A 27390-nucleotide genomic window follows, 5' to 3' on the forward strand; every position below is an offset into this window, starting at 1 on the left:
TCCGCGCGGACGGAGTCGCGGGCAGAAGCTAGTTCCAAAATATAACTAAGCATGCATGATGAGAAACCAAGCAATTTTCTTTGCTGATGCGCAGAATGCCTACAAAAAAACATTATGATAATACAAACTCAATAGTCTAAAACGCGCTTACCAACCTCATCTTATATTTATGAATCATAAAGAATAAGGGTAAAAGATAAGTGAAATAACTGATGTATTCCTGATAGGAAAGGATCCGTGTTGAATATTGACGATCGGTTACCGGTCGCCGGAAACTAGGTTTCAAGCGAGTCTGTAAAATTATTATCAGGAAGGCTATAAAAATGGCAATAAAGCTATGAGTGGGCTCTAAAAGATGGAACTTCAAATGTCGTTAATGGTTTTGCAGATTATTGGAAAGCAATTATTTTAATTGTAATGTTGAATTTAATGCTGAGATAATTAAAGTAATAATTATATCATGGAGTTCATGGAGTTTCTTGCCGATTCTTCTCCATAGATACTGCTTTCCGAATCGGTGGTAAATGTTAAAAATACTTACCTATGTAATGAGGATTCGAAAGTGCTACTAAATAGTAGTCTAATTGAATAAATGAATGTTTGAGTTTGAGTTTATACTAATAACCTAATTGCTTTTTTGTTGTTTGGTAAAAAGTCCATATTGTGATATAATATCACATTTGAAGCTTATTAATCTGCATCAAACAAAAATTAATTGTGAAATTATTCCCATGCATTGTATGTAGAAAAAATATTGTAAAGGGCGTTACAGAGACAGATTTACGGATTTACCTCTCTATTGTCTATCAGTTGTTATATTGAATGCGGGTATTCAAAAATTATTACACTACATACCTACTCGATAACATAATATCTGTCCTATACCCTCGTATACACATGCATTAAGTGTGTTTGTTGGAATTTAAGCTTATTAAAGTGTAGGCTGTAATTATCGACTTGCTTAATTACAATCTATTGTCACATGTTTACGCCCAATAATTATTATTGGTTACACAGCAAATCTACGTTATCTAAATGGTAACTCTAGCGTACACATGACCTCAATGTTGACCTACATAATTGAATCTCCAAGAAGGCCTGAAGTTCCGACACAAATAAAAAAGCACTTGGCAAACATTCAGAGGTACAAAGCTGAATTAGGCCAAATTCTCGCCTTTACGTCTCCTCTCAAAACCTTTACCAAAACATATGTAGATGAAGTAATTGTATTCAGAGGCTTGAGATGCCTGGAGCGGATTCCTAATTAGAAAGCGCTGGTGGTAGTTGTTAACCTAGTTAGGAACAATGACTTCAATGAATTTTTTCATGTAACACGTTATAACTTATAATATTATCTATTTTATATTAATTAGGTACGTTGGAATTTAGTTGGTAACTTGTTACTTATATTCTGTTAGCTACGACCATTTGTGTTGACCATTGATGTTGAATTAATTTTAAGGCAAAGAAAGGCGAAGTTTAAGTTTTAAATATAATCTATATATATAAAACTCAAAGGTGACTGATATAGTGATCTATCAACACACAGCCCAAACCACTGGACGTATCGGGCTGAAATTTGGCATACATATAGATGTCATAACGTAGGCGTCCCCTAAGAAAGGATTTTAGAAAATTCGTCCCCTAAAGGGGTAAAATAGGGGATAGAAGTTTGTATGAAACTTTTTATTCCTTGGATGTATTTGCATGAAATTGGGCATGTAGATAGATCATATGACGTAGACGTTCTGTTAAGATTTTTTTTTTTAATTCATCCCCTAAAGGTGTAAAATAGGCAATAGAAATTTGTAGGAAACTTTTTATTCCTTTGATGTATTTGCATGAAATTGGGCATGTAGATAGATCTTATGACACGTAGGCGTCCGGTAAGAAAAGATTTTCGAAAATTCATACCCTAGCTTTGCCCTGCGGTTTCAGTCAGTAATCTATATCTATATATATAAAACTCAAAGGTGACTGATATAGTGATCTATCAACGCACAGCCCAAACCACTGGACGTATCGGGCTGAAATTTGGCATGCAGGTAGGTATCCCCTAAGAAAGGATTTGGATCAATTCTACCCCCAAGGGGATTAAATAAGGGATGAAAGTTTGTATGAAACTATGTCAATTTTATACCGATCGGGCTTAGAGTAAGTAAGGATTTTGTAAAATTCCACCTCTAAGGGGATAAAATATGTGATTAAAGTTTTGTAGTTTTGTAGGCCCTAAGTTTTAACATAGGTACGCTAAAAAAAAGTACCAAAGCCGCAAAAAATATACCTAATTAATATTAATACTTCTTAGCTAAAGCTTCTTAGTTAAAGCTAGTAAATAATAAATAATAGTCTACATGAACAATAATTAACATATGGATAAAACTACATCAATAATTAAATACACATTTCACCATTAATTATTATTTGCATTAATAATGGCTAGGATTACTGTCCGTAGTCCGTACCAAGTATTAACCGATTGATAATCTATAATTGCAATACCTAGAAATTTGTATTATCATGGATTAACATGTTTAATTTATACCTAACAGTAAAACATAATCCAAATTACACAGAAGTACAGTTTATCGTACGTATGCAAATATGCCAACAGATAAGTATGAAAAAATTGTTGACAATATTATCAATCTGACTTGAAAGTTTAATCGTAAGAATCACAAAAGAGACCCAAAAACCATAATCAAATAGAAATTGTCTGGCGAAAATTAAAAATACGACGCATTTAACGTGAAAAAAACGTTGAGACTCACAATAAAAGAGCGTTGAGATGAATAATAAAATGCTCCTTATTTGAACTGGAAGGAAATTTTGTCTCGCTTCCGGAGCTTAACTAACATAAAATGAAAAAAGTGTTTGCAGGACAAAGGGTTTTTATATAAAAGGGATTCTGTTACGGCACGGCCCATTTATGTTGGCGATATGACTTTAGGAATGTTTTTGACTTGGATAGATCTATGCTTTAGTTCTTGATAACACTTATGTTGAGTGTGTTAGTTGAAATATAAACCCCCACAGACACACATTTTATATTTTTCTTTTGATGAATATCTACTCCTAAAATAAAGTGTTGTCGCTATTGATATAGTTATCTACTATTGTTGATGTTTCAGGAAAAACCGCAAACTAATCTGCCTAAAGTTTATCATCCATACGAATATACCTACTTGAAACAAAATAAAAGCTACTTTTAAATCTGATACCACGTAACATTGGGCCGATGACTGATGTTATTTGATTTACAAAAATGTTAAACGTATGAGGAATTAACGTACATTATAAAATCAACAAGGCATTCTTAATGATTGTGACCTTTTTGAACCAACCTTGCGACCCCTTACCTTTTACGCCTACTGACCTTTAACTATAACTTAGTGGAGCAAAAATGACTTAAACATAAACCCATAAGCCTAATGGAGCTTATATCTCTAGCCATGCATAGGATTTATTTAGAATGTAGTTTATTTTTATTACCGCCCTAAATATAAAATACTTGACATGATCAGGCGATTTATAGATCTCGTTTAACTATTTATAGCACAAACTATTACCCTTACTAATTCTCAAAACGTTTAGGGTTATAAAAACCTTAGGGTTGCCTTCTTTTCCTAATGTTATAAAAACAAGACACATTATTTATAATAATAAAAAAACTCCCCATATCCTCCAACAGTTTTTAACTGTTGAATCCTCAATGTATCTCGCATGGCCATGTCGGATATCTTTTCGAAACTTAAAGAAAATTGCATTTCAAATATTCCTTTATAAACAACGTAGAGAGCAAAGTTATATTATCTGTGACATAAGTATTTCTCTCATACGATAAAAGAAAATTTAAATTCACCTGTGACATTCAAGTTGACATTTTCATTTGTTTAAAGAAAAATCAACGGTCTATGAAACTGCTTTTTTCTCAGATAGAAGATAAATTTTTCTTTGATAGTAAATTTTAATCTGGAAAAATATCGTATAACCAGGTTAAACAATTCCAATTATAAGCCGCTTCTAGCAAAGTACAAACTTTCTTTTCGTGGAATCTTCCAACTTTTCTAATCACTTAGAGAGAGAAGTTTAACGATAATTTTTTCCTTCTCTTAAGTTATTATTGCTTCCAAGTGATGTTATAATATGCATAGATATTTTTCTTTCTACTGTTTGGTTTATAACAAAGAAATATACCATTCTCACTAACTGAGTTTAATCGGACGAAATACTTCTAAAAATCTTCACCTATAATCCAGATCGAATATCTATTCATCTGGATAGAAGGCACAATGAAAACTGTGAAATAGAAATTATACATATTATAACTATAAAATATATATTAAATATATTATTAACCTACATAGAATTGTTTATTATGAAGGTTAATACATAAAGCGGTGCATGTAAACTTATATAAAACCACACATTCTACTTTATCAACCTATTCCAAATTTAAATCAATCGTAGAACAACAACTGACCATAAAATAAATTTTACGAACAATTAAATCCATCTAACACAACTAATTGCATAATAAATTTTACCAAATGGACTGTCCAGAATGTTTTATTTAACCGTTAACTTAAACGTCATGAATCGTTCCCATAGAATACATATATATTTATTTTGGTTTATGATTATGAGACAAAATGAGGTGTACAATGTACATTATAACCAAAACTGCGAGAAATAAATGTTGGTAAAATATGAAACATTCGGGATAAAGACTATATTAATTGTTCAAGGAACGGAAGAAAATATACAACATTAATATTTACCACTAGCTTCCGCCCGCGACTCCGTCCGCGCGGAAAAATTAAGATTTATTTTTTTCTACGTATTTTTCCAGGATAAAAAGTATCCCATTTTATGCCCTTAGGTAATAAGGTATAATCGTACCAAGTTTCATCGAAATCGAACGGTTAGTTTTTACGTGATGCCTGAACATACAAACAGACGGTCAAAAATTTTTTTTAATCACGTATTTGGGTTTGGTATCGATCCAGTCCGATCCATCCCCCTGCTAATTATTTTTTCAATATTTTCAATGTACCTATACAATTGACCCTTCTACAGATTAATTATATTAAGTACTAGCGGTCCGCCCCGGCTTCGCCCGTGGTACATATTTCGCAATAAAAAGTAGCCTATGTCCTTTCTCGGGTATCAAAATACCTCTATACCAAATTTCATGCAAATTGGTTCAGTAGTTTAGGCGTGATTGAGTAACAGACAGACAGACAGACAGAGTTACTTTCGCATTTATAATATTAGTATGGATGTATAGATTTTGTAAATAAACTTCGTGTAATAAATAGGTCTGATTGTATTCATTGTACCTACGCATAAACCTCTCCAAAGGTCACAATTTCATTACCTAGTTAACAAGCGTTGTATTGATCTATACTAGGGCAGGTCAGGGGATTTGGAATATCTAATTACTTCAATGAATTCAGCAATTCGTTTGTATTGGGGTTTGAGTTTATAAGGGATATTTACGACTATAGTTGATTATGTTTCATCAATTAATCAATGGAAAATATTTGATCAAATTAATTAATGGATAATCTACCTTGATTTTTAAAATTAATCAATGGAAAATATTTGATACCTTGATTTTTAAAGTGAAACTTCTTTAGGCTCGTTGAGAGAATAATGTAAACATTATTCCTGACCTCTGAACTTTACATTAGTCCTCCGGAGAGGCGACGATTTTGATATCTTTGAATCTTGCCAAAGAAGTTTCACTTCTGACACGTGAGCTTGGCACACACGCTTTTTTAGTAATATTTTCGCCAGTTTTTACTACACTTCATATTGCATAAGCAAAGACTGAAGAAAAATTTGACTGAAAAAAATTGAAAGAATGCAAAACTGATAAAGATACGCTATTTCTACCACGATTAAAACGGTGTTAACCTATATATCCACCGCGCGAATCATCTCACGCCACAAACACATCTAATATATTCTAGTATCATTAAGCTTTGTGGAGTTTTCGCGGGATGGGAAGCTATTCGCTTATAAATTAAAAGCGATTTCGTAGGAACGTAGGCGGGAGCGGCATCGATCGATTGACCTCTGACATTATGACAACGTTCAGGGTGAGGGACGCCGGAGCGAGGGTAGTTTTGTTTTTTATTATTCAATTGTTACAATTACGGTTGAGCGCAGTGGGTAGGCTGGATTACATGGTTGACTGTTGATATATAGGTCGATGTTTTGTGTTTAGAATTGCGATCGCTGTTCTACGTTAAGTACACATTAGTGGTTAGAAACGTGTTTGAAAAGGCAAATAATAGTATGTATTTATTTTAATCAATACATAGTATAAAACAAAGTCGATTTCTCTGTCCCTATGTCCCTTTGCATGCTTAAATCTTTAAAACTACGCAATGGATTTTGATGCGGTTTTTTTAATAGATAGAGTGATTCAAGAGGAAGGTTTTAGTATATAATTTATTAGGTTTTAGACAAAGCGGGCGGTAAGCTAGTCTTAAATAAAGATAAGTGATAACGTTTTTTTTTTTCTATAGAGTAAGTACTTTTTAAATAAGGCAAGTAAAAGCGACGATTATCGAATAATGTAGGTGAGGAAAGTAATACCTAGTATATTTTTATTTTTTATCAAGACTAAGGAAAAAATTCCAACGTGTTATAAAATAGTAAATAAGTATTCCTTACTTACTATTTTATAACACGTTGGAATTTTTATGAAAATAAAATAATAATAGTTTAAAAAAACTAAAAAACACGCTTTTTGCAAATTGAAAAATGGAATAATTTTATCAAATTAGTGTATTGTCATCGGTCCTCAATAAATCTACAAAGTTTGAACGAAATCTGGCCGTTTAAAGTGGGTCAAAATCGCGCCCAAAGAAGTCGGTTACAAACATACAAACATACAGGTGAAGCTAATATAAAGCGTGTAAAAAAAAATTTACATATCTATTCCTTATAACCTTAACTATATTCCGTATTTTTTAAGTATGAAATATATTTTTATACATCAATTTGAAGATGTAGGATGGAGATATGTCGTCGCGTCGCGCCTAATGACTGTGTAATAAAACAACAGGAAAGTTTTGTTCCTCATAATATGAGAAAATCACACAACTATTATTAAAGCCCTTTTATGATAATGTATTTTCATATTAAATTAAAATGCCTTATAATATTATAATTGGAGGTCCATTGCTATTTTTATATTATACCTCTAAATATTTCTATGCAAGTTTCAATCAATATTAATAAATAGAAAATATTTTTCTAAAGAGATTCATTTCAGAGTGACATTTTAACGGTTAAAGTCTGAAAATAAAGAACCAGCTTATAAAAAACACAGCGCAGTTAGTTACTTCCTGAAAAAGAAATCTCAAAACAATAGTCCTGTCTAATTATACTCCACAGACAGAGATTAATAAAGGTTATAAAAGGCAACAAAATAATGAACACCTCTTCAGAACGCTTGATTCAACCTTAATAATTATATAGTCAATTAAAATTGTGTCACTCTCTGTCCTGTAACAAATTTACTAAGAATGAAAGAGATGACGTAGTTACAAAGTAATATAACACATATAAGTAATTTATTTATATTCCCCTCTGTATGATGTTGTTGAGATAGCATTGTTCCTTGTTTATCGATTTACAAACAATTTCATACGTCACTAGACGCCTACATTGTTTACTATTTATGTCAGCAAAGTATTTATAAACATCTGAAGGCTGGTAAATAAATACGAATGTATATAATATTTAAGTGATATAAATAACTTTCAACATTTATTTATAACGTTATCTACTAATTTGTAATAAACAATTGTAAAATAAATAATTATTTTATTATATAAACGCCTCCCCGAATCTAATAAATATACCTGCTTTCAATATAATTTTATTGTAATGCTTTCACATCAAAGTGAATCTCTGTCTGCGAAGTAAAATACCATTAATTAGAATTGTGTATATTGTAATTTTATTTGATCACTTTATTCTGTGAAATATTCTTATAAAGATAAATGTTTTTTGTGCCCACACTCCTATTGAATTTAAATTTCTAATATATAGAAGTAAAATCCACACAAGCCAGACGTCTTTGTGTATTAAAATAATATCTAGAACGCATGTTTACTTTATTACATTTTTATAATCGTTTACGTCACAATCGCTAGCGTTATATTAAAGTTAGTAGCTACATAGGTATTCTAAAATAAAGTCCCTCAACAATATTACATACTAATCTAAACTGAATATAAACGACCGCTACTATTATCTCGTTATGTTATATTGTAAAGCATATCTAGGTCACACACACAATCACAAACCCGCACACAAGTGAAGCATGCAGCCTCCACTACCTGGCCATTTTAAGTGGGAGGGCCAATCCTAAGCGCTTTATACTATTGTAGCTATTTTTAACTCGGTTGCGTTATCGGTAAAAGGGTTAGGGTAGCTCTATGGAAGACTAATGGGATTTCATGAATGGAATTCAGTGGGTCATGGAATTCGTGATTCGAATTAGATCAGTTTGATAGATGGTTTACAGGATTGTAGAATGAATGTGGGGTAATGGATATAAATTATACAACCATAATGATACGGCTGTTTTATTTGTTCTGCCTTGTTATTGTGTAATAGTTATTTATATCATAAAGTATAAAATGAGAGCAATAATTATAAAAAGAGTCATGAAAATGAAAATATTACGAACATTCTTAGATACCAATATTCTTGGAAAACTTTTCTAATTCCAATTTATTTTCCCTGCTTATAATAAAACCGTTATTAATGAAAATCAATGAACCTATTGAGAAACTACATTTCAGAGAAACAGGTATTTCAATAAAATATCTTTTAATTAATTGAAAATATTATCGTATTAACAACAACTCACTGAACGGAAAAGTAAATTAATTTTCTTAACTTGTTTCAGAGAATAAAGTAATATTAAACGGGGTTGGAACAACGAGCGCCCTTTAATACAACGACTTCTAGCTGAATGATGTTAATATAAAAATTCTTCTAAGAATATTCTCGACATGTACTTAGAAATAATTATAATGCCATAAAATTAGTTGGCAAATGTTAGAGACTATCTAAGGATATGGCCAAATGTAGATAAGTAATAAAAAAAATTCGCGACTCAGTTTAATGTACGAACTTTGAACGAATTATTGTTTTTCTTCTAATTATAGGAATGGTAGGATGTTTAACACAAAATAAAATAATATTCTGTGGCGCCATTCGGCATACCCGCATGCTTAGGTATACTTTCAACTTAGTTATAAGAGCAAGGAAAAAAATACAATTTTAAGACCGTGGATTACAGCTTATGCTATAGAAACAATAACTTACAACGATAAGTCCCTAATCAAGATTGTTCATTTTTGTAAATTAAGAAAATGGATGAGTTTGCTGACCTTCTCTGGAAGTAGGTTAAGGGATTCGAGTCTCAAGCGCTTTCATTTACGGGATGAAAACTCTCTTGTCTTTAAAATTACTTAATTTGATGTGGATGGTCTGTTATTTGGAAGTATATATTCTATCCGTGAAACATAGGTTTAAGTATCAAATAAACACAATATAATATTATAGTAGTAATTTGATATTTTGTGTGTTTTATAAAAGATATTCCTCACATATACCTAGGCAAGCCCTGGAATGGACTCCGCAAGGAAAAAGGAAGCGTGGCCGTCCTAGGCAATCCTGGCGACGATCGGTGGCGGCGGAGGCTAGGGCGATTGGGTTGACGTGGCAGGAGGTGAAGAGCGTAGCCCAAGACAGAACGCGATGGCGGCGCACTGTGGACGCCCTCTGCCCCACATAGGGGCCACAGGACATTAAGTCAAGTAAGTCATAAAAGATAATAAATATTATAAACGAAAGCAACATAAATCATAAATGACGCTTCGAACAAAACAAATGTACCTAATGTTTATAATCTATACTAATATTATAAAGCTGAAGAGTTTGTTTGTTTGAACGCGGTAATCTCGGGAACTACTGGTCCTATTTGAAAAATTCTTTCGGTGTTAGATAGCCCATTTATCGAGGAAGGCTATAGGCTATATAACACCACGCTATGACGCTAATATCAACAGGAGCGGAGCACTGCAGGTAACACCGCGGGGCACAGCTAGTCTTACATAAAAATCCTCTCTAATATAAAGCGGAAAGTAAAGGAAAAGAAAATTAATACGAATGATTCATGGATATAAAAGAAGCATTATTCAAAGGCATAGCAAGAAGTAGTAAGTTGGCTTCGTTTACAAAGTTTCGCTATTAATCCTTCCGAGAGGCGTAAGATTCAGTTCTTTAAATTACATTAAAATTTCCTTAAAGTTTGCACAAAGATTTGTTAACAAAAAGAGTCAAAAGGTTGTATGTTTTTAAGAAATTCATAATGTAAAGGAGTTAGCGTTTCAAATGTGCAGTCGTCTTGGCAATGCAGTTTCAGTATTTTTAAGCGATGTTTTACAAAGAAAGTAGTTGGAATGTATGGATGATGAAAAGTAGAGCCAAAATAGAATAACCATTTTTAATAAATATATTAAAAAATATTGCCATTCCCATTGGTTAACAACTGATTTCTAAATAGTTCTTCATACTATGACAAATAAGAACTTTTGAATTATTCTCCTTCGTATTTATATACAAATCTATTTTTTGATGTGTAAAGAATACTACTATTATTATCTATCTATACTTCTATACTAATATTATAAAGAGGAAAGGTTTGTAATTATGTATGTATGTATGTATGGTTTTCACGCATAAACTACTGGACCGATTTCAAAAATTCTTTCACCATTAGAAATCTGCATCTTCACTGAGCAACATAGGCTTATATTGCATTTTCAAAAAAATTAGAGATCCTTACCAAAAAAGGAATAATGTAACCCAAGGTGTAAAAAATTCCTTGATAAAAATTCTGTCATCGCGTGCGCTGCGGAATCTATTCCTTGAAGTACGAGGATGGTTCTTATGAAAAAAAAACGTTAACATGTAGACGGGCGAAGCCGGGGCGGACCGCTAGTTGTAAGTATTTCTAAGCAAGTAGGTCCCCACGTAATAAGAAATTAAGTTACCGCATTTACTTTCTAAATGAAGATACGTATGTGTCAGTCAAGAAGGTACAAGATACCTTTTATACGAGACCCGTAAGATAAATTCTAGCAAGAAATCAAACAAGATTTCTTCAGTATATCAAGATGGTTGTGCCAAATGAAGCCCTTTTCAACTATGACATATTCCCGACATTTCTGTCGGTCTGAAATAATATGGAGTGCGGGTTTCTATTATCAAATTCTAAGAATCCATTACAAACCTAGAGAGTTCATTAATTCAAGTGTTTGAGTATCATAGCTCTCATTACATCAAGTTTTGGTTAAACACAATACTAAAAGGCAACTCAAGTAAAACAATTACAATTTACAGCGAATTATCCGAGCTAATTTAGAAGAAAATGTAAAAGAAAAAACTCCGCTTGATTTAATTAGGGAAAGTCTAGTTTCGAAATGGACTGGCTTTAGTTTTTTACTTCGTTAGAGCCTAAATAAAATGTGCTCTGATATTGTTATACTCTTTGTTGTTATTTTTTTTGATTTCTTATTACTATCATATTATTCCAAGACTAGCTTCCGCCCGCGACTCCGTCCGCGCGGATGTCGGTCTTCGCGTGGATGGTTATTTCTCCATTTTGAGTACCTCTGTCAATAACATCTTATAAATATCTATTGGACCCAATTCCCAAATACGGCTAGGCCTATAATAATACGCAACGTGTGTTCGCGGTTCTACGGAACAACGTCTATGGATAAAACTGAAAAATTAAGATAAATTTTTTTCTACGTATTTTTCCAGGATAAAAAGTATCCTATTTTACGCCCAGGATAATACGGTATAATTATACCAAGTTTCATCGAAATCGAACCGCTAGTTTTCACGTGATGCCTTCACATACAGACAGACAGACAGACAGACAGACAGACAGACAAAAATTTTTTTAATCACATATTTGGGTTTGGTATCGATCCAGTAACACCCCCTGCTATTTATTTTTTCAATATTTTCAATGTACAGAATTGACCCTTCTACAGATTTATTATATGTATAGAAAAGATGAAAAGATCGTGGAAGGAAGGTACTTTTATTGTATCGAATCTAATTTAGTTTTTTTTTCGACGATTGAAACGTAATATAGTCAATTAAAGTAATATTACTATGAAAACGTAATTGGACTTTTGAAAATAAAACATCGATATAACACATACTTAATATAACTTTTGTTTTATAATGTCACTTCTATCAGACTGCAATTTATATTCTAACTTAAGTATTATAAATGCGAAAGTAACTTGTCTGTTTGTCTATCTGTCCAATTTGGATGAAATTTCGTTCAGACATTGTAGAGGATTTTTTTGAACATTTGAAGGACATTTGAAATCGGAGCGGAACGCTATTATATTATTTTCTAATTTATTTATACAAATTGTGTAAGCTTTCGTTATACAATGGATACTATTAAAAGCGATTTAAAAGAGCAATAAATTGTGATTATGTGAACAAAGTGGGATGTAACAAAGGCCTTAGTCCCGGCAGGAGGGAGGCAAAGTGCAAAGGTGATGCAGCTCGCTCTATTTATAGCTCGCCCGGGCTTGCGTTCAACTTTAAACTTTTGCTTATTAAGGAAACTAATTTTATTTTGTAATCCATTTATTAACATGCCTTTTTTCTAAATAATGTGCGATTGGGGATATCTATTGAAATGACTAGCTTTGCCCTGCGGTTTTTTCCTGCGCTGCTCCGCTCCTGTTGTGGTGTGATGATATTATAGCCTAGATGTTGATCGGACTTGTTAGTTATATTCTTGCATAATTTGAAGTTAATCCATATATTTATTTTTGACTTTAGCCCGGACATACATACAATTAAACAGACAAAAATTCTAAAAACTATATTTTTAGCTTCGATAGCGATTGTAGATCAAAAGTATTCTTTTAAATAATATTCAATGTACAGTTTTGATTTTCCTACGATACCTATTATTGAATGTTTATGTGTACCTATAATGAAGTAATATTAGCAAGATTATGTTTTTTGTTGTCAAAGAATCATCAGAACCAAAATCTCATTTTTCAGCAATGATTTTCATGATAAACGATAAGTATGAACGACTTACAATAATGGCTGAATGATTTACCTATCAAAATTCTGAAAAGACTACGCAATTCTACCAAAATCTTACATTATATTCATAAAAATAACAATTCATTCTATCTCTAGCGTAAAGCAATTCGTGTACAAGAAACACACGTTCTTACAGCACTTTTGTGAACTTTAGCGACATAAGCTGCATTCATTTCATCGCTACTAAAGCGCTTAGCATAATCACATTTCGCAAGCGAATATCGCAGCTGGGAAACTCAAATAATACCTACTCGAAATGTGCAAAGGTCGTGTCCCAGGACTGTACCAATTACAAACTCGAACGAGCTACGTCACAGCCCGGGCTAAGCTATCTGTCTCTTTCTGTAAGCCCCTGGAAAACCTAGATACCTAGTGCACTGTTCGATTTCAATTCCGAACCAAAATAAACCTTGCATATTTAAAATAGAGCCGGATATCGCTTGGGTGCAGCTGCAAAGCGGAATACGTATGACCTGTTGCATTGGACGTCATGATATTGGTAGGTACAGAATCAATACAGTGCGCTGTGAAGGGAAAATATTTTGATTGAAATACACCGAAATTCTGCTTCCACAATTTTATTACACCATATTCATAACTGCATCATATTATTATTATTATCAATGATTCCAGTTTTTCTATAAAAAAATTATGAAAGAATTCATCAATTTTTAATCTGTATGTATTATTGTCTACGCCTGTTAAACTTATTATAGCAATCATGCGCTTCAACAACATAGATTGTCATTTTTTATTTATTATTTATTGGCCGGGTAGAATGTATTTTTGCCACTTATCTAAAAATCTTTGTACAAAGGTGTGTCGGTCTCGAAAATAAATTGTTTTTAAAAGGAATATTGAGTTTCCCTAAAGAAATTCCAGTTCCCAAGCCTAAAGCGGGAACAATTTGGCGACCGTGACAGGACAAAATACGGATACCTAAGTTATCTACACACCTACGCAATCTTTTTGGGACTGATTCCTGCCGAAAGGGATACTTAACCTGCTCGTCTGAACAACGCCACATCTAAAGTGTCGTGCCGGAGTGCAGCTCAAAATTCATACAAAGTTAAGTGCAAATCCTTAATTCCTTCCGTTCCTAACCATAAAACAATTTAAATTATAGCAATTGATTTATTACCTAACCTATTCTCACATCCTCACGCCATATTCCCTTACGTAAATCGTAATTAATTTGTTCAAAATTGAATTCATTTTTTGTTTACAACAATCTCGTATATTATCGCCCCTTCTCGCTTATAAACTCGACTTCGCCGAATAATTTCAGGAGCCGTCTTCTCAGGCGACTAAAATATATCGCTCGCACGATCTTCTGCGCAGCAGCTGCGTGTGAGCAGCAGCCCGGCTACCAGCGGCAGGTTCCACCAGGCGAGGAGCGTGAGATAAGCATTTTATTTCTTCCATAACTTTATCAGACTTGTTGACGTGCATTTAAATTATTAATTAATCGAAAATAATTACATAATTTGAAAATAATTACATACTTCCTTTTCATAACAATATTTAATTAAACTATTTTACAAAATGTCTACGGAACCTAATCCAAAGTTGTTAAGAGATTTATATTCAAAAAGGTCAGCTATTAAGGGCCAAATTACAAAATTTAAAAATTATTTGGACAGAACTAGCGAGTCTACTTTAATGGATGAAGTATTAATGGCTGAATTTAAATTGAAACTTAGCAAATTCGAAGCATTGTCAACAAAGTTTGATGTGTTGCAGACTGAGATTGAGGTTCTAAATTCTGAAAATCTTGATTCCGAGATTGATGAAAGAGACGACATTGAGAACGATTTCGTCCAAAGTATTGCTTCTGCTAAAATAATGATTAAAAAATATGATAATTTATTTAATGACAACGAAAATCGTAGGAAATCGATGGGCAATGAAGACTCTTTCCATCAAGACTCAAATATTAGATTACCACGAATCGAGATCTCAAAGTTTAATGGTTCATATTTGCGTTGGCTAGAGTTCCGCGACACATTTTCAAATTTAGTTCATAAAAACAAAAATATTACTGATATACATAAATTTCATTATTTACTTTCTTACCTTGAGGGTGATGCGGCACGGATTGTCTCTAATCTCGAAGTGTCAACAGCAAACTACCAGGCAGCCTGGACGCTACTTTGCGACAGGTATAATAACAAAAGACTTCTTGTTGATCATCACTTAGATTCTTTACTTAATATTCAATCTTTAACTCGTGAGTCCGACAAGTCATTACGTTTTTTAGTCGATCATGTTACAAAAAATCTTCGCGCCTTGTCTAGCCTGGGTCAGCCTACTGACTATTGGGATGTACTTATAATATTTATTTTATCATCTAAATTGGACAAAAGTACTTTGGTTAAATGGGAAGAGTATCGAAATACTATTGATGACATTCCAACTTTGCAACAATTTCAAAGATTTTTAATCAACCGTGCAGATGTGTTAGAATCTTTAAATCGTAATAAGGTTGGCACTTATAATGAATCACAAAATAATTCCAAATTACAATTCACGCCACGTCTCTCACAACTAAATTCACAAAAAAATAATCAGTCTGATAAAAAGAAAATTACTAATTCATTTTCTACATCTAATCAAAATCAATTAAATGTTTATCTTTGCATAATTTGTAACGGAAATCACAGAATTTATGACTGTCCTACATTTAAGTCTAAAAACATTCAAGATAGGCTGTCGTATGTTAATAAATATAAATTATGTCTAAATTGCCTCAGACAAGGGCATCCTGTCAGTGACTGCCGCATGGGTTCATGTCGACAATGCCAGTAAAAACACAACACTCTCCTCCATAGTTCTAATGATGACGTCACTGCCAACTTCAGCACAGATGAGCAAGTTGAACCAAACAAATCTGTAGCAGCCTTTTCTAGACAAATGTCCAAGCATGTTCTCCTATCTACAGCATTGATAGAAGTTTTCAATCCTATTAATAAGCAAGTAGAAAAGGTTCGCGCTCTCTTGGATTGTGGCAGCCAGTCTTCATTTATCACTAAATCCCTGCAACGGAGAATGTCACTAAGAACTTGCCCATTGCAGGCAATAACTGTCATTGGGATTGGCAATAATTCTTCTAATACAGTGTACGAAAGCTGTCTCACTCAAATAAAATCTCTAAATAGCAACTACAGCGTTACCCTTTCATGTCTTGTTCTCAACGAATTGACGGGCCGCTTACCTAAGACCCCAGTTGATATTAAAGCTCTCAAAATACCTAATTCTCTTACTTTGGCGGACCCTGAGTTCTACAAGCCAGCTCCGATTGAAGTTTTGATTGGAGCAGATATCTTCTGGGACATTCTAAACAGCGAACAGCTTTCTTTAGGTCCTAATAATCCTAAATTGCAAAATTCTAAATTCGGCTGGATAATAGCTGGCCCAATCAACAATTATTTTAGTAAGGAAACTATTCATTGCAATCATGCCAGAATTGCAAACCCCACTTCTGACGAAATTCACAAAATGCTCACAAAATTCTGGGAGCTTGAAGAGCTACCCCAAAAAACTGTTCGAAGTCAAAATGACATTGCATGCGAAAAACACTTTCTAAACACCACCACCACTCGCTTAGAAAGTGGCAGATTCTGTGTGAAGTTACCCCTAAAGGACTCACCTGACTGCCTCGGCGATTCATACTCTCAAACTAAAAAACGATTCCTAAATCTTGAGAAAAGATTTAGACGAAATAAAGAACTAAAAAGGAAATACGTTGAATTCATTCGTGAATACGCTGATATGGGCCATCTATCTGAATCACCTACTCCTATTCCAAATCCATCATATTTTTTGTGTCACCATGCTGTCATAAAGGAAAATAGTGAATCTACCAAACTCCGAGTAGTGTTCGATGGCTCAGCCCCCACAACCTCTGGCTTCTCTGTCAATGACATCCTCATGGTAGGCCCAAATGTTCAAGACTCTCTTTTCTCCATTTTAGTGAGAGCTCGGCAACATAAATTCATTTTGACAGGTGACATCGCCAAAATGTACCGTCAGGTTCAAATTGAGAGTTCAGGTCAAAATTTGCAGCTCATATTATGGAGAGAAGATGAGTCTCAGCCTATCAAAACTCTGCGACTGAGTACTGTCACTTACGGTACCGCAAGTGCCAGTTACTTGAGCACGAGATGTCTTTGGCAGGTTGGACAGGAATGTGGGGACGAAATAATCAAAATATCATTCAGCACGACTTTTATGTCGATGATCTAATCACCGGCTGTGATGATGAAGATCAACTTAAATACATTCAAAATTCAGTTTCAACGCTCTAAATTCAGCTTGTTTTCCTCTACGAAAGTATAAAACTAATTCAAAAAACTTGTTCCAAAATTTACACGAAATTAATACAGAACATTTGACAATTAGTGAGTCGTCGAGCACTCTCGGACTTTGTTGGGATCCATCGAAGGATGTTTTAAATTTTCCCATCGAAATTCCACTTCATAGTGACAAAATCACAAAGACACTTATCCTCTCAAGTTCATTTCGAATCTTCGATCCCTTAGGTCTTTTGAGCCCGTGCATTATTCAACCAAAGATTTTGCTCCAAAAATTGTGGCTCAAGGGTTGAGTGGGATGAACCTGTGTCGAAGAAGACTTACCTGAAGTAAAGGTCCATACAGCCGTCGAATCTGAAATTAATTTTGATTTTAAAAAATATTCTAAATTTACAAAACTTCAAAGAACTTTTAGTTACATTTTACGATTTTTACACAACTCTAAAAAACAAAATAAAAATAATAAACTTACCGGCATTTTATCAATTGACGAATTAAATAATTCTTTTAATTTTATTTGCATGCTTTCTCAAAAACAAACTTTTACTTCTGAATTTGATAAGTTGTCAAATAGTAAACCTTTAAGCCCAAAGTCAAATATTTTATCGTTATCTCCATTTTTTGATCATCAGGCGAATCTTATAAGAGTCGGTGGCAGGCTCAGTTCATCTGAATATAAATTTGAAAAGAAGCATCCCATTCTTCTAAATTCAACTCATCATGTGACGAAGCTTCTATTTGAACGCGAACACGTTCGATCTCTGCATGCAGGACCGCAACTTCTGTTGTCGATTATCCGCGAGTCTGTTTGGCCTGTCAATGGCAGAAAACTAGCTAGGCGCGTTGTCAAAAACGTTACCTGCACACGTCTTCGTGGTCAGACCTATAATCCAAAAATGGCTGACTTACCTGCAAATCGCGTCAACGTTGACTTTCCCTTCAAGTCTGTTGGAGTAGACTATGCGGGCCCTTTCTTCATTCTAAATCGTAAAGGACGCGGTGCTAGAGTAGTTAAGTGCTACTTATGTCTGTTTGTGTGTTTGCGCTTCAAATGCATTCACTTAGAGGTCGTATCTGATTTGACAAAAGACGCTTATATTATGACACTTCGCAGATTTGTGGCACGCCGTGGAAAGCCAACCGAAATGTTTTCCGACAACGGTAAAAATTTTATTGCTGCCGCGAAAGAATTAAATAGTTTTCTAAAGGCTAATCAAGAACCTCTGTCTGAGTTTGCTGCTCAGGAGGGAATAAAATTTTCTTTTATCCCCGCTTACGCTCCTCACTTTGGTGGAATATGGGAGGCCGGGGTTAAGTCCGCTAAACATCATATAAAGCGAGTCATGGGCAATACCCATCTTACGTTTGAAGAGCTTTCGACATTGTAGGCTCAAGTCGAGGCTATTCTCAATAGCCGTCCTCTATGTCCCATGTCATCTTCCCCGAATGACTTCCTATCCTTGTCCCCAGGGCACTTTTTAATTGGAAGACCATTGAATGCACTACCGGCTCCTTCATTGGATGACGCTAAAGAGAGCTCCCTGGATAGATATGGCAGACTTGAACAAATCCGCCAACACTTCTGGAAGAGATGGCAGAAAGAGTACATATCAGAAATGCAACTACGAACAAAATGGAAGGTTGACAAATCAAAAATAAACATTGGAGACCTCGTACTGCTTCAAGAGGATAATTCTCCACCACTTTGTTGGCGCATGGGTCGTATTGTATTGTACGATTATTCCATGGAACTGACGGCGTTTGTCGAGTTGCGGACGTCGAAACTACAAGAGGCTGCGTTCGAAGACCTTTGGTTCGACTGTGTCCTCTGCCCACTTCTGAAGACCTTCAAGCTTGAAAACCTACGCTTTTCACCGGGGGGAGGATTATGTCTACGCCTGTTAAACTTATTATAGCAATCATGCGCTTCAACAACATAGATTGTCATTATTTATTTATTATTTATTGGCCGGGTAGAATGTATTTTTGCCACTTATCTAAAAATCTTTGTACAAAGGTGTGTCGGTCTCGAAAATAAATTGTTTTTAAAAGGAATATTGAGTTTCCCTAAAGAAATTCCAGTTCCCAAGCCTAAAGCGGGAACAATTATTAATATAAAAAGTCGCATAACTTATTATACATTGATCAAAACCAAGAACAAATGATAGATAGGATTTTAGTTATTTTGTTGGATTTGTCAAAAAATTTAAAAACTACTCAGAAGGAAGCGGGGTGAGCACAGGTAAACATTTTAATAGTTTTAATCTGTACCTTTTCATTACAGCATTTAATTGTGCTACCTCTGGGATATGTTCCACCCGTCTAAAAATCATATTTATCTAGTAATATAAAGAAAAGCACTTGACCTACCCTCTCCACGTCTCCTTCATTATCAAGAATTTTTATAGACGTCACAAATGTAGTCGTAAAAGAAGTTGAATATTATTCTCGAGCATTTAGTATTCACTTGCGCCGACAATGCCCAAAACTTGATTGAAGTGTATCATAAAATATTCAATTAAATGTACTTATTAAGAATCATGTCTAGACTTTATTTATATAATAATGTTATTTTTATACCAATTTTTCAGTAACAAGACGCTTATGTTTCTGTTTTCTAATTAAGAATAGTCTATAATAATCAATTGTTCTTCCAATTAGAGATTGTTAACGTGTTTGGCAGATTATCTAGTCACAATGCGAAAATCGTTAGGAAAATAGTAAAGTCAACAAATTACAGGCGATAATTAGAAGTTGTGTTAGCATGTTGCACATTTTTCCTTTGATGCAATTTTTATTTTATTTATTTTTAATAGGATCTTATTAGATCGTATTAAATACAAACATGGCTTGATAAAATTGATAATAAGTAAGGAATCAAGAAAGTTATCTCTGATCCGACAGACGACTCTAAATAAGGATTGCGGTACTGTAAAACTGTGGGACGATAAATAACATCTGTGACGGAAAAGTTCGATATAGCCCGAGTTTAAATTGCTGTTGAAATAATTCATCTGTAAAATTTAATTACATGTCACAAAGGGAGTTAAGTCACCGTATACGAGTTTATAACGTAGACAACTTTTTGATTTGTGTTACGAAATATTATATCTTATATCTATATATAAAAATAAATAAATTCTAAAATAAATAAATATAAAATGAAAACCGTTTTCCTTGGTCGCACGGCATCACGCGTGAACGGGTGGGCCGATTTCGATAATTATTTTTTTTATTATATTCCTTGAAGTATGAGGATGGTTCTTATGGTGAGAAAACGTAAATATGTACCACGGGCGAAGCCGGGGCGGACCGCTAGTTATAGACTAAATAAATATCTCTCTCTATTTTGCGGCATAGATATTCAAAAATATATTTACGTTTGATGTTTTTGCTGGACTGGTCTTATAATAGTGTATAACCGTATTCGAACTCATTACCGTATTCGCTACTTGATACGCAATAATTATTAAGAATATTATTTTAGTTAAGGTGAGCAATTTAATCTCTATTTATCCCTTAATTTATCCTAAATATTATTTAGCTCTTTTAAACTCTTCATCATTATTCCCAAACCGTATTACTGTTTTAATTTTCTATGCGATAAATAAGGTTATGAACACGTAAAGGAATCGTAAAGATAATTCATTAAAAAGTCTTTACCACGTCGCTAAAGGCATTTGACATTTCAAGCACCTTTTCATATGAAGACACATCAAAGGCACTTCCGACCCACATTCATATTTAAAGCACACATACAGGGAAATATTTAGAATTCTATCTCAAACATACTGGTCTTTATAAATAATTTGCTGTGAACATTAAAAGAATTTGCTGTAAATATAACAGTAAAATTATTAGGAAAGTTTCTTACATTTTTTTTTCACAAAAAATTCCAAAAGTATTTTAACCTCTATAATTCTCTATCCGAGATAAGGTAGATAGATGATGATTATAAAAAAAAAATCCTTTATTGAGTTGTTATGTACATTAATGGACAACTAAGATCCGTGAGGCAAAAATAAAAATACAAGAGTTACATTACATTACACAGTTATTGAAATAATACAAAAAAAGTGTCAATTTAGAAATCTTAATATTAACGCAGAAGCCGGGCATAAAATGGCAAGATGCTGCTACCAATATTCGTTAAAGCATTTATAATCGAGTTACTAGAAGTAAAAAGAATATTCCTAAATCTAGCAACGCGATGCCTGATTAATGATAAGATAATTAGATAGATGTTGCGACATTGTAAATTTGCATTACCTAAAAATAATTATTCATTAACCTTTAGGTACTTTTTTTATAGACATTAAACTTTACTTATTAAATGTGTGTTGTTATTTTATCTAAAATTTATTACACTCAATGCAGATATTATTAACTATTTAGTATAATTTTGTAATGTGGTGTAATTATATACACACAAAAGAAACTTACGAAAGCACGTATTTTCCTGAAATGTATTAAAAAGGCGATATTTTTGAAGTGTTCTCCCAACAATATGAAGCCACTGTCTCCAATCGGATAGAGCCAACTTTCGCAATAACAGTTACATTACGTCGAACGAAGAACAATCTCAAACTTGTTTGATAGGCAACTATGTTCTATCTTTTAGCATATTTTATTATTTCGTTACAGAACTCTTCGCTGAAACACCTATAACCCGATTTTCTTTCTTTTGTATCAATTTACATTTATTCAATTTGCTATTCGTTTTACTGTATTTTCTGAACGATAAAGTATTGTAATTGTAAAAATGAAAGTGGAAGATAATTCAATTATGAAATAAAGTAAGGCAATTTGAATTAAATAATGAACGAGAGGTATATTTTAATTACAATTTTATATTGATATTCCATTATTAGAAAGGTAATTGTTTTTCTGTATTTATGATAAATGGTATGTTAGGAAGACAATTATTGTCAAGCGCATCAATCATCTTTTAAAGTCAAGTACAAAACAATTACTACAGCCAAAGCCAAACAATGATGCAAAAGTTTAAAGCCACGGAATCGTAACCATCCGCGGCATCCACGCCCTAAATCCATATGGATTTTCTCAAAGCAGAATATGGCTTAACTTCAGATCTGTCTATCCTTGGAAGTAATAACGCTAAGAATGATAATCCAATAATCCTGACTGAGTTACACAGACCACAGTAACTCTCGGCCCTGCATCACTGTTACAGTGAACGTAGATTGAATTTAAACTAAGATTTCCTTCTTAGAAGTGCAGAAGAAATTTCTAGGATTTCTTTTCTAGCTGAAGAGACCAATATATTTATTGATGTTTAGAAATCATTTCACCGATGTATTCCGAAACTCGAAAACATTCTAATTTATTAAATTATATCTAAATGAACAATATTGGAATTTAAGTTTGAATGTGCATATGGATACAATTGTAATATAATAGAAAGACTACGATATGCAGATGCTAAAGGCCTTTATAATAATATTTAGATTAATATTACCGGCTCGCTGAATCCCTATGGAAAAAATACTATTATTCTACCAAATAAAATAAATACAGTGGTTATACAATATAATATTATTCTTGTATTGTACTTGCATGCTACGCTCTCTATAGGTATTTTTCATATTGTAACTGTATTTATATAGAGGTTTTATTATCCTAAACTAATAAGTAGATTTAAATTGTGTACAATAATAATATATAAAATGATTTAGAAGACCCTTGGCGATGTATAACCTTTTTTTTTTAATTATTGCTTTGATCTCATAGGTATTAGAACTGATATTACTAAATAAACATAATGTGTGTTGCGTTATGTTTAGTAATTACATAAATAACTTAATTAATATAGATACATCTGTGAGCTACATTATGTACAGTCATTAAAAGTCTATATTCTATCACTTTTTATAATTTTTTTCAGTTATCATACCAATTAGTGTTTTCTAATTTGAAATCAATTAAGTAGTTTTAGAGGCTAAAATAACACGTAGGTACCAACTTAAATGGTTTACCTTAAACCTAAAGTTTAAGTTTAAAACCTAAAGGTTTTAATTTAGAAGGTATTTCTAATAACTAGTTATTTCCAACGTTAAAATTCTAAAGAAAAATAAGAACTGTGGATTTAATTATTGTTATATCATAGAAAATTCATTTAGTTTAAGCGAACTTGGTGTTAGTTTAACATAATATTAGCTTATTATGATTTAGGTGTCTGCGAAGTTTATAGCGTCCTTGATACGTCTTTTTGTGAATATTTGGCATAGAAATGTTTAGCAGAGAAATCATGATAATATTGGCCTTATAAACAGTTGATTTTTTAGACTTTTCTGGAATATTTTCATTTACTTTCATATTCAAAAGAGGTATAAGACAGCTGCTGATATTATTAAGATGTTTTAAAGCTTTTACTTGCAGCTATTTTGTATTCTTTAAAATTATCAATATGAGTTAATTCCATGCTAAAAATAAGGGTTGCCAAAATTTTAACATTAACAACTATGTACCTACAACATTTTCTTCAACTTCAACAACTGTTTTATAAATAAAATTTCTGTCATTTTACTTATTTAATACTTCTTCAATTTTACCTATTTAAAAACGTTTATGTTTTAGAGTATTTTTTGAGTATTATGTCCAAACGTATACAAAATTCAAAGCTGAGCTAACAGGAAATACGGATCGTTGCTTTTTAAAAATCTTTTTCATGAAACCCAATATACATGCAGCTAAAGCTGACATTTTTTATGTTTTTGCAACCAACGCTACACAATTTGTTCCTCCCCTTGGACACAAAAAATTCGTATCAAATAAAAGCTTTAAAATATATTTTTATATACTGAAGTTGCGTATAAAATAACCAATTGTACTGTTACGGATGAACCGTTTTTGTAAAACTTTTTTGCGATGATCGATATCGATATTCCTAATCTACTTAAGTGGGTTATACCACAGATGATGTAAAAGATACTATACTAATACGTGGTTATACCCTTAATGCTTGTTAATTCTATATATTTAAACAGGTCACTTAAATATTGTTAAATATAACAAAATACAACACCGGGACATAACAATAGCAAAATACTTGAAAATTACATTTTCTCTATAATAAAGCGTGAATATTTATTAAAGGCACATTACTTAGGCTGAGAATACCCGCGGAGTAATAACATTTGAATAAGAAAATGCTCGTACATTAAATTCACCTAAAGCTCGAGTAATCTCAAATTTAAATTATCTAGAAAAGGGAGTATGAAACCATTTTTAGAGGCAGTTTACATTAAAAACGTAAATCATGTTTATAATACACGACGCAACCTTATCTTGAACATCGTTTTAATATTTATAGTTTTTTATCCTTCTGAGAAAGATCAGACAAAAATATTGTTGAAGTTGAAAACCTTTTTTATGTGAACGGTATGTTTAGGTAAAATGCCTACTAGTGGTCGCCCCGACTTCGCCCGTGGTACATATTTCGCAATAAAAAGTAGCCTATGTCCTTTCTCGGGTATCAAAATATCTCCATACCAAATTTCATGGAAATTGGTTCAGTAGTTTAGGCGTGATTGAGTAACAGACAGACAGACAGAGTTACTTTCGTATTTATTATATTAGTATGGATGTGAACGAGGGTATGTTTAGAATGTCTATTTCACTTTGAAGCTAATTAAATATCACAAATGTGGATTTCGGAGAAATCTTACGAAAAGCTTTTTGTATAGATATTATAATAATAATCTGTCCCTGTAAGAGCTTTTTAAATACCCAATCTTTTCAAGTTTCTATTTGAATTCTGAATGGCAAATTACAGCATTGCCGTTGTTTTAAAATAGGTACTAGGTACCTATTTATGTAGCCCATTATATATTAGTAACAATTACACCTCGTATTTCTCCAGACTTTTATAACTAACAATAAATTATTTTGCTATTATAAGCACAATTATTGTAGGAATTGTTATGTTTTCTTTAGTAACTATTAGTTACAACGAAAAAGACAAACATACTACATATAACTATTTTGTATAAGTACATCTTTTTATGCTATAAATGCTATAATACACAAAATTCAAAATCTCAGACTTAGGAAAATATGACAATGTAATGAACTTGTTCTTGTTAAACATTTATAATAGTTCCTTTTTTATCACGAGAGAATATATTATTATTATTAACATTTAAGTATGTTAATATTTGAAATAACTCTTAATTGAACGGCAACGGCTGTTGTAAGCTGATGTAAGCTGTAGCTAAAGCGTAGGCTGATTCTATTCGCTTTTAATGTTTTTTATTCTACTTTTTTACAATGGCAACCCCAGCAATAAAACTGTACACAAATGCATGTATTTCGGAACATATCGCCCAAGAGACACGTATTTAAAACACACTATTTGTTTGAGCTATAAAAGTCGCACTCGATCTAAGAGAGCATTAATTTCCCGTCTCTAACCTAGTAAACACCTGGCAACTCGGACAAGATAAACGATGTGTCTACAATCGCCCGGTAAACTTGCCCGTAATTACCTCTACACTGTAAGGTCAAACGTTTAACTCGGATTAAAACGCAATAGTAATCAGAGCTTTATAGCTCTTGATGCAAGAAATCGCGTACTTTTATTACTTAGTACACAGATAAATCAGGGTTGCCTGGAAGAGATTGCTCTTGAGCAATAAGGCCGCCTTTTCGTGCATATGTGCCCGTGTGTTATTATTGTATAAAATTATAGTCCAAGTTTGTTTGCCCTGGTACAATAAGGCATAAATAAATAAATAAAGCTTGGTTTGAACACCTAGCCATATAGGCTTTGCAAGTATGCACTGCTCTAACATTTATAAATAATGGCTCATCAAATCGCAATCGTAATTCGATCAAAATGTCGAGGGTTTAATGTCAGAAGACCTTGCAAAAATTGCTTATCCACTCTTGCCTGAAGCTCATAAAGTAGGCTGTATACTGTATCTTTATATAGGAAATAAATGATAATGATGACATATAAAAATGATGCATGACGGTTATCGAACATTAAAATACTTATTAACTATCAAGTTAATAAGTATTTAAGTTGTGAAAGAATGCAGATATTTTTACGTTTTCATGCCTGACCCTGTATAAATGCATGTATTATAAAGTTAACAAAACTTTATGAGCATTTATAGAGAAAAGTTCGCATGGCACTTTATATAATTTTATTGAATTTTGAAGTTATATAGTTTTATTTTTTAATACATTCGGTTATTTCGTGATAGTATTAAATAATAAATATCTCCAGAAACAGGATCTATATCAAAAATAGGAATAAAAGATGTAATATTGTCCTCTCCTCGTCATATTAGGAAAAGTTTCCTTTGAATGTGTCTTTGACACTTTTGCAAATGGAACGAAGAAGGTTCAAATATGAAAATATTTTATCTCTGTGTTTTATCTATTGAAACATTTTAGGGAGACTTGATATTTCTAGAATACGCCTAAGAAATATACCTACTCTTGGGAATTTTCCAAAGAGTTTATGCATACATGATAATTTTGTAAGAAGAAAAGTGAAAGGATAACCTAAATAAAATATATATATATATATGTAGCAAATTTTAGGCGTATCAATTTCTTTTTTTTTTTCTTTAATAAATTGTGCAGCTGTGTTGTGAAATCTGGAGGCCAGAACTATTTACTTTATTTACTATTTATTTATATTCAAGAAACGAAAAAGTTTTTCAATGTGACATATACATTTTCTGTAATTTTTCACTAAAAAATATTCAAGTTAAATTCAAGAAGAATTAAAATAAAATAAATAAAAAAGAGTTCCTTGAAACTTGAAAGTTGAAACAACCGTGGCTACTATATGTGAAAAACAACAGATACCTAGTTGTTATATTGTACAGATAGTATTTATTTTACCTAA

The 27390-nt window shown here is 32.7% G+C and overlaps 1 protein-coding gene and 1 pseudogene across 1 annotated transcript; both read left to right on the forward strand.

Moving 5' to 3' along the window:
• The first annotated feature begins 16107 nt into the window (after positions 1 to 16107).
• On the forward strand, positions 16108 to 17439 carry LOC123690968. The gene has a single exon (XM_045635128.1). It carries the CDS (start codon positions 16108 to 16110, stop codon positions 17437 to 17439), a length of 1332 nt encoding a protein of 443 aa, XP_045491084.1.
• Positions 17440 to 18910: 1471 nt separating this feature from the next.
• On the forward strand, positions 18911 to 19447 carry LOC123691449 (annotated as a pseudogene).
• The last annotated feature ends 7943 nt before the right edge of the window (positions 19448 to 27390 follow it).

The sequence above is a fragment of the Colias croceus genome, chromosome 4 (assembly GCF_905220415.1).
Source record: "Colias croceus chromosome 4, ilColCroc2.1".
Lineage (NCBI taxonomy): Eukaryota > Metazoa > Arthropoda > Insecta > Lepidoptera > Pieridae > Colias > Colias croceus.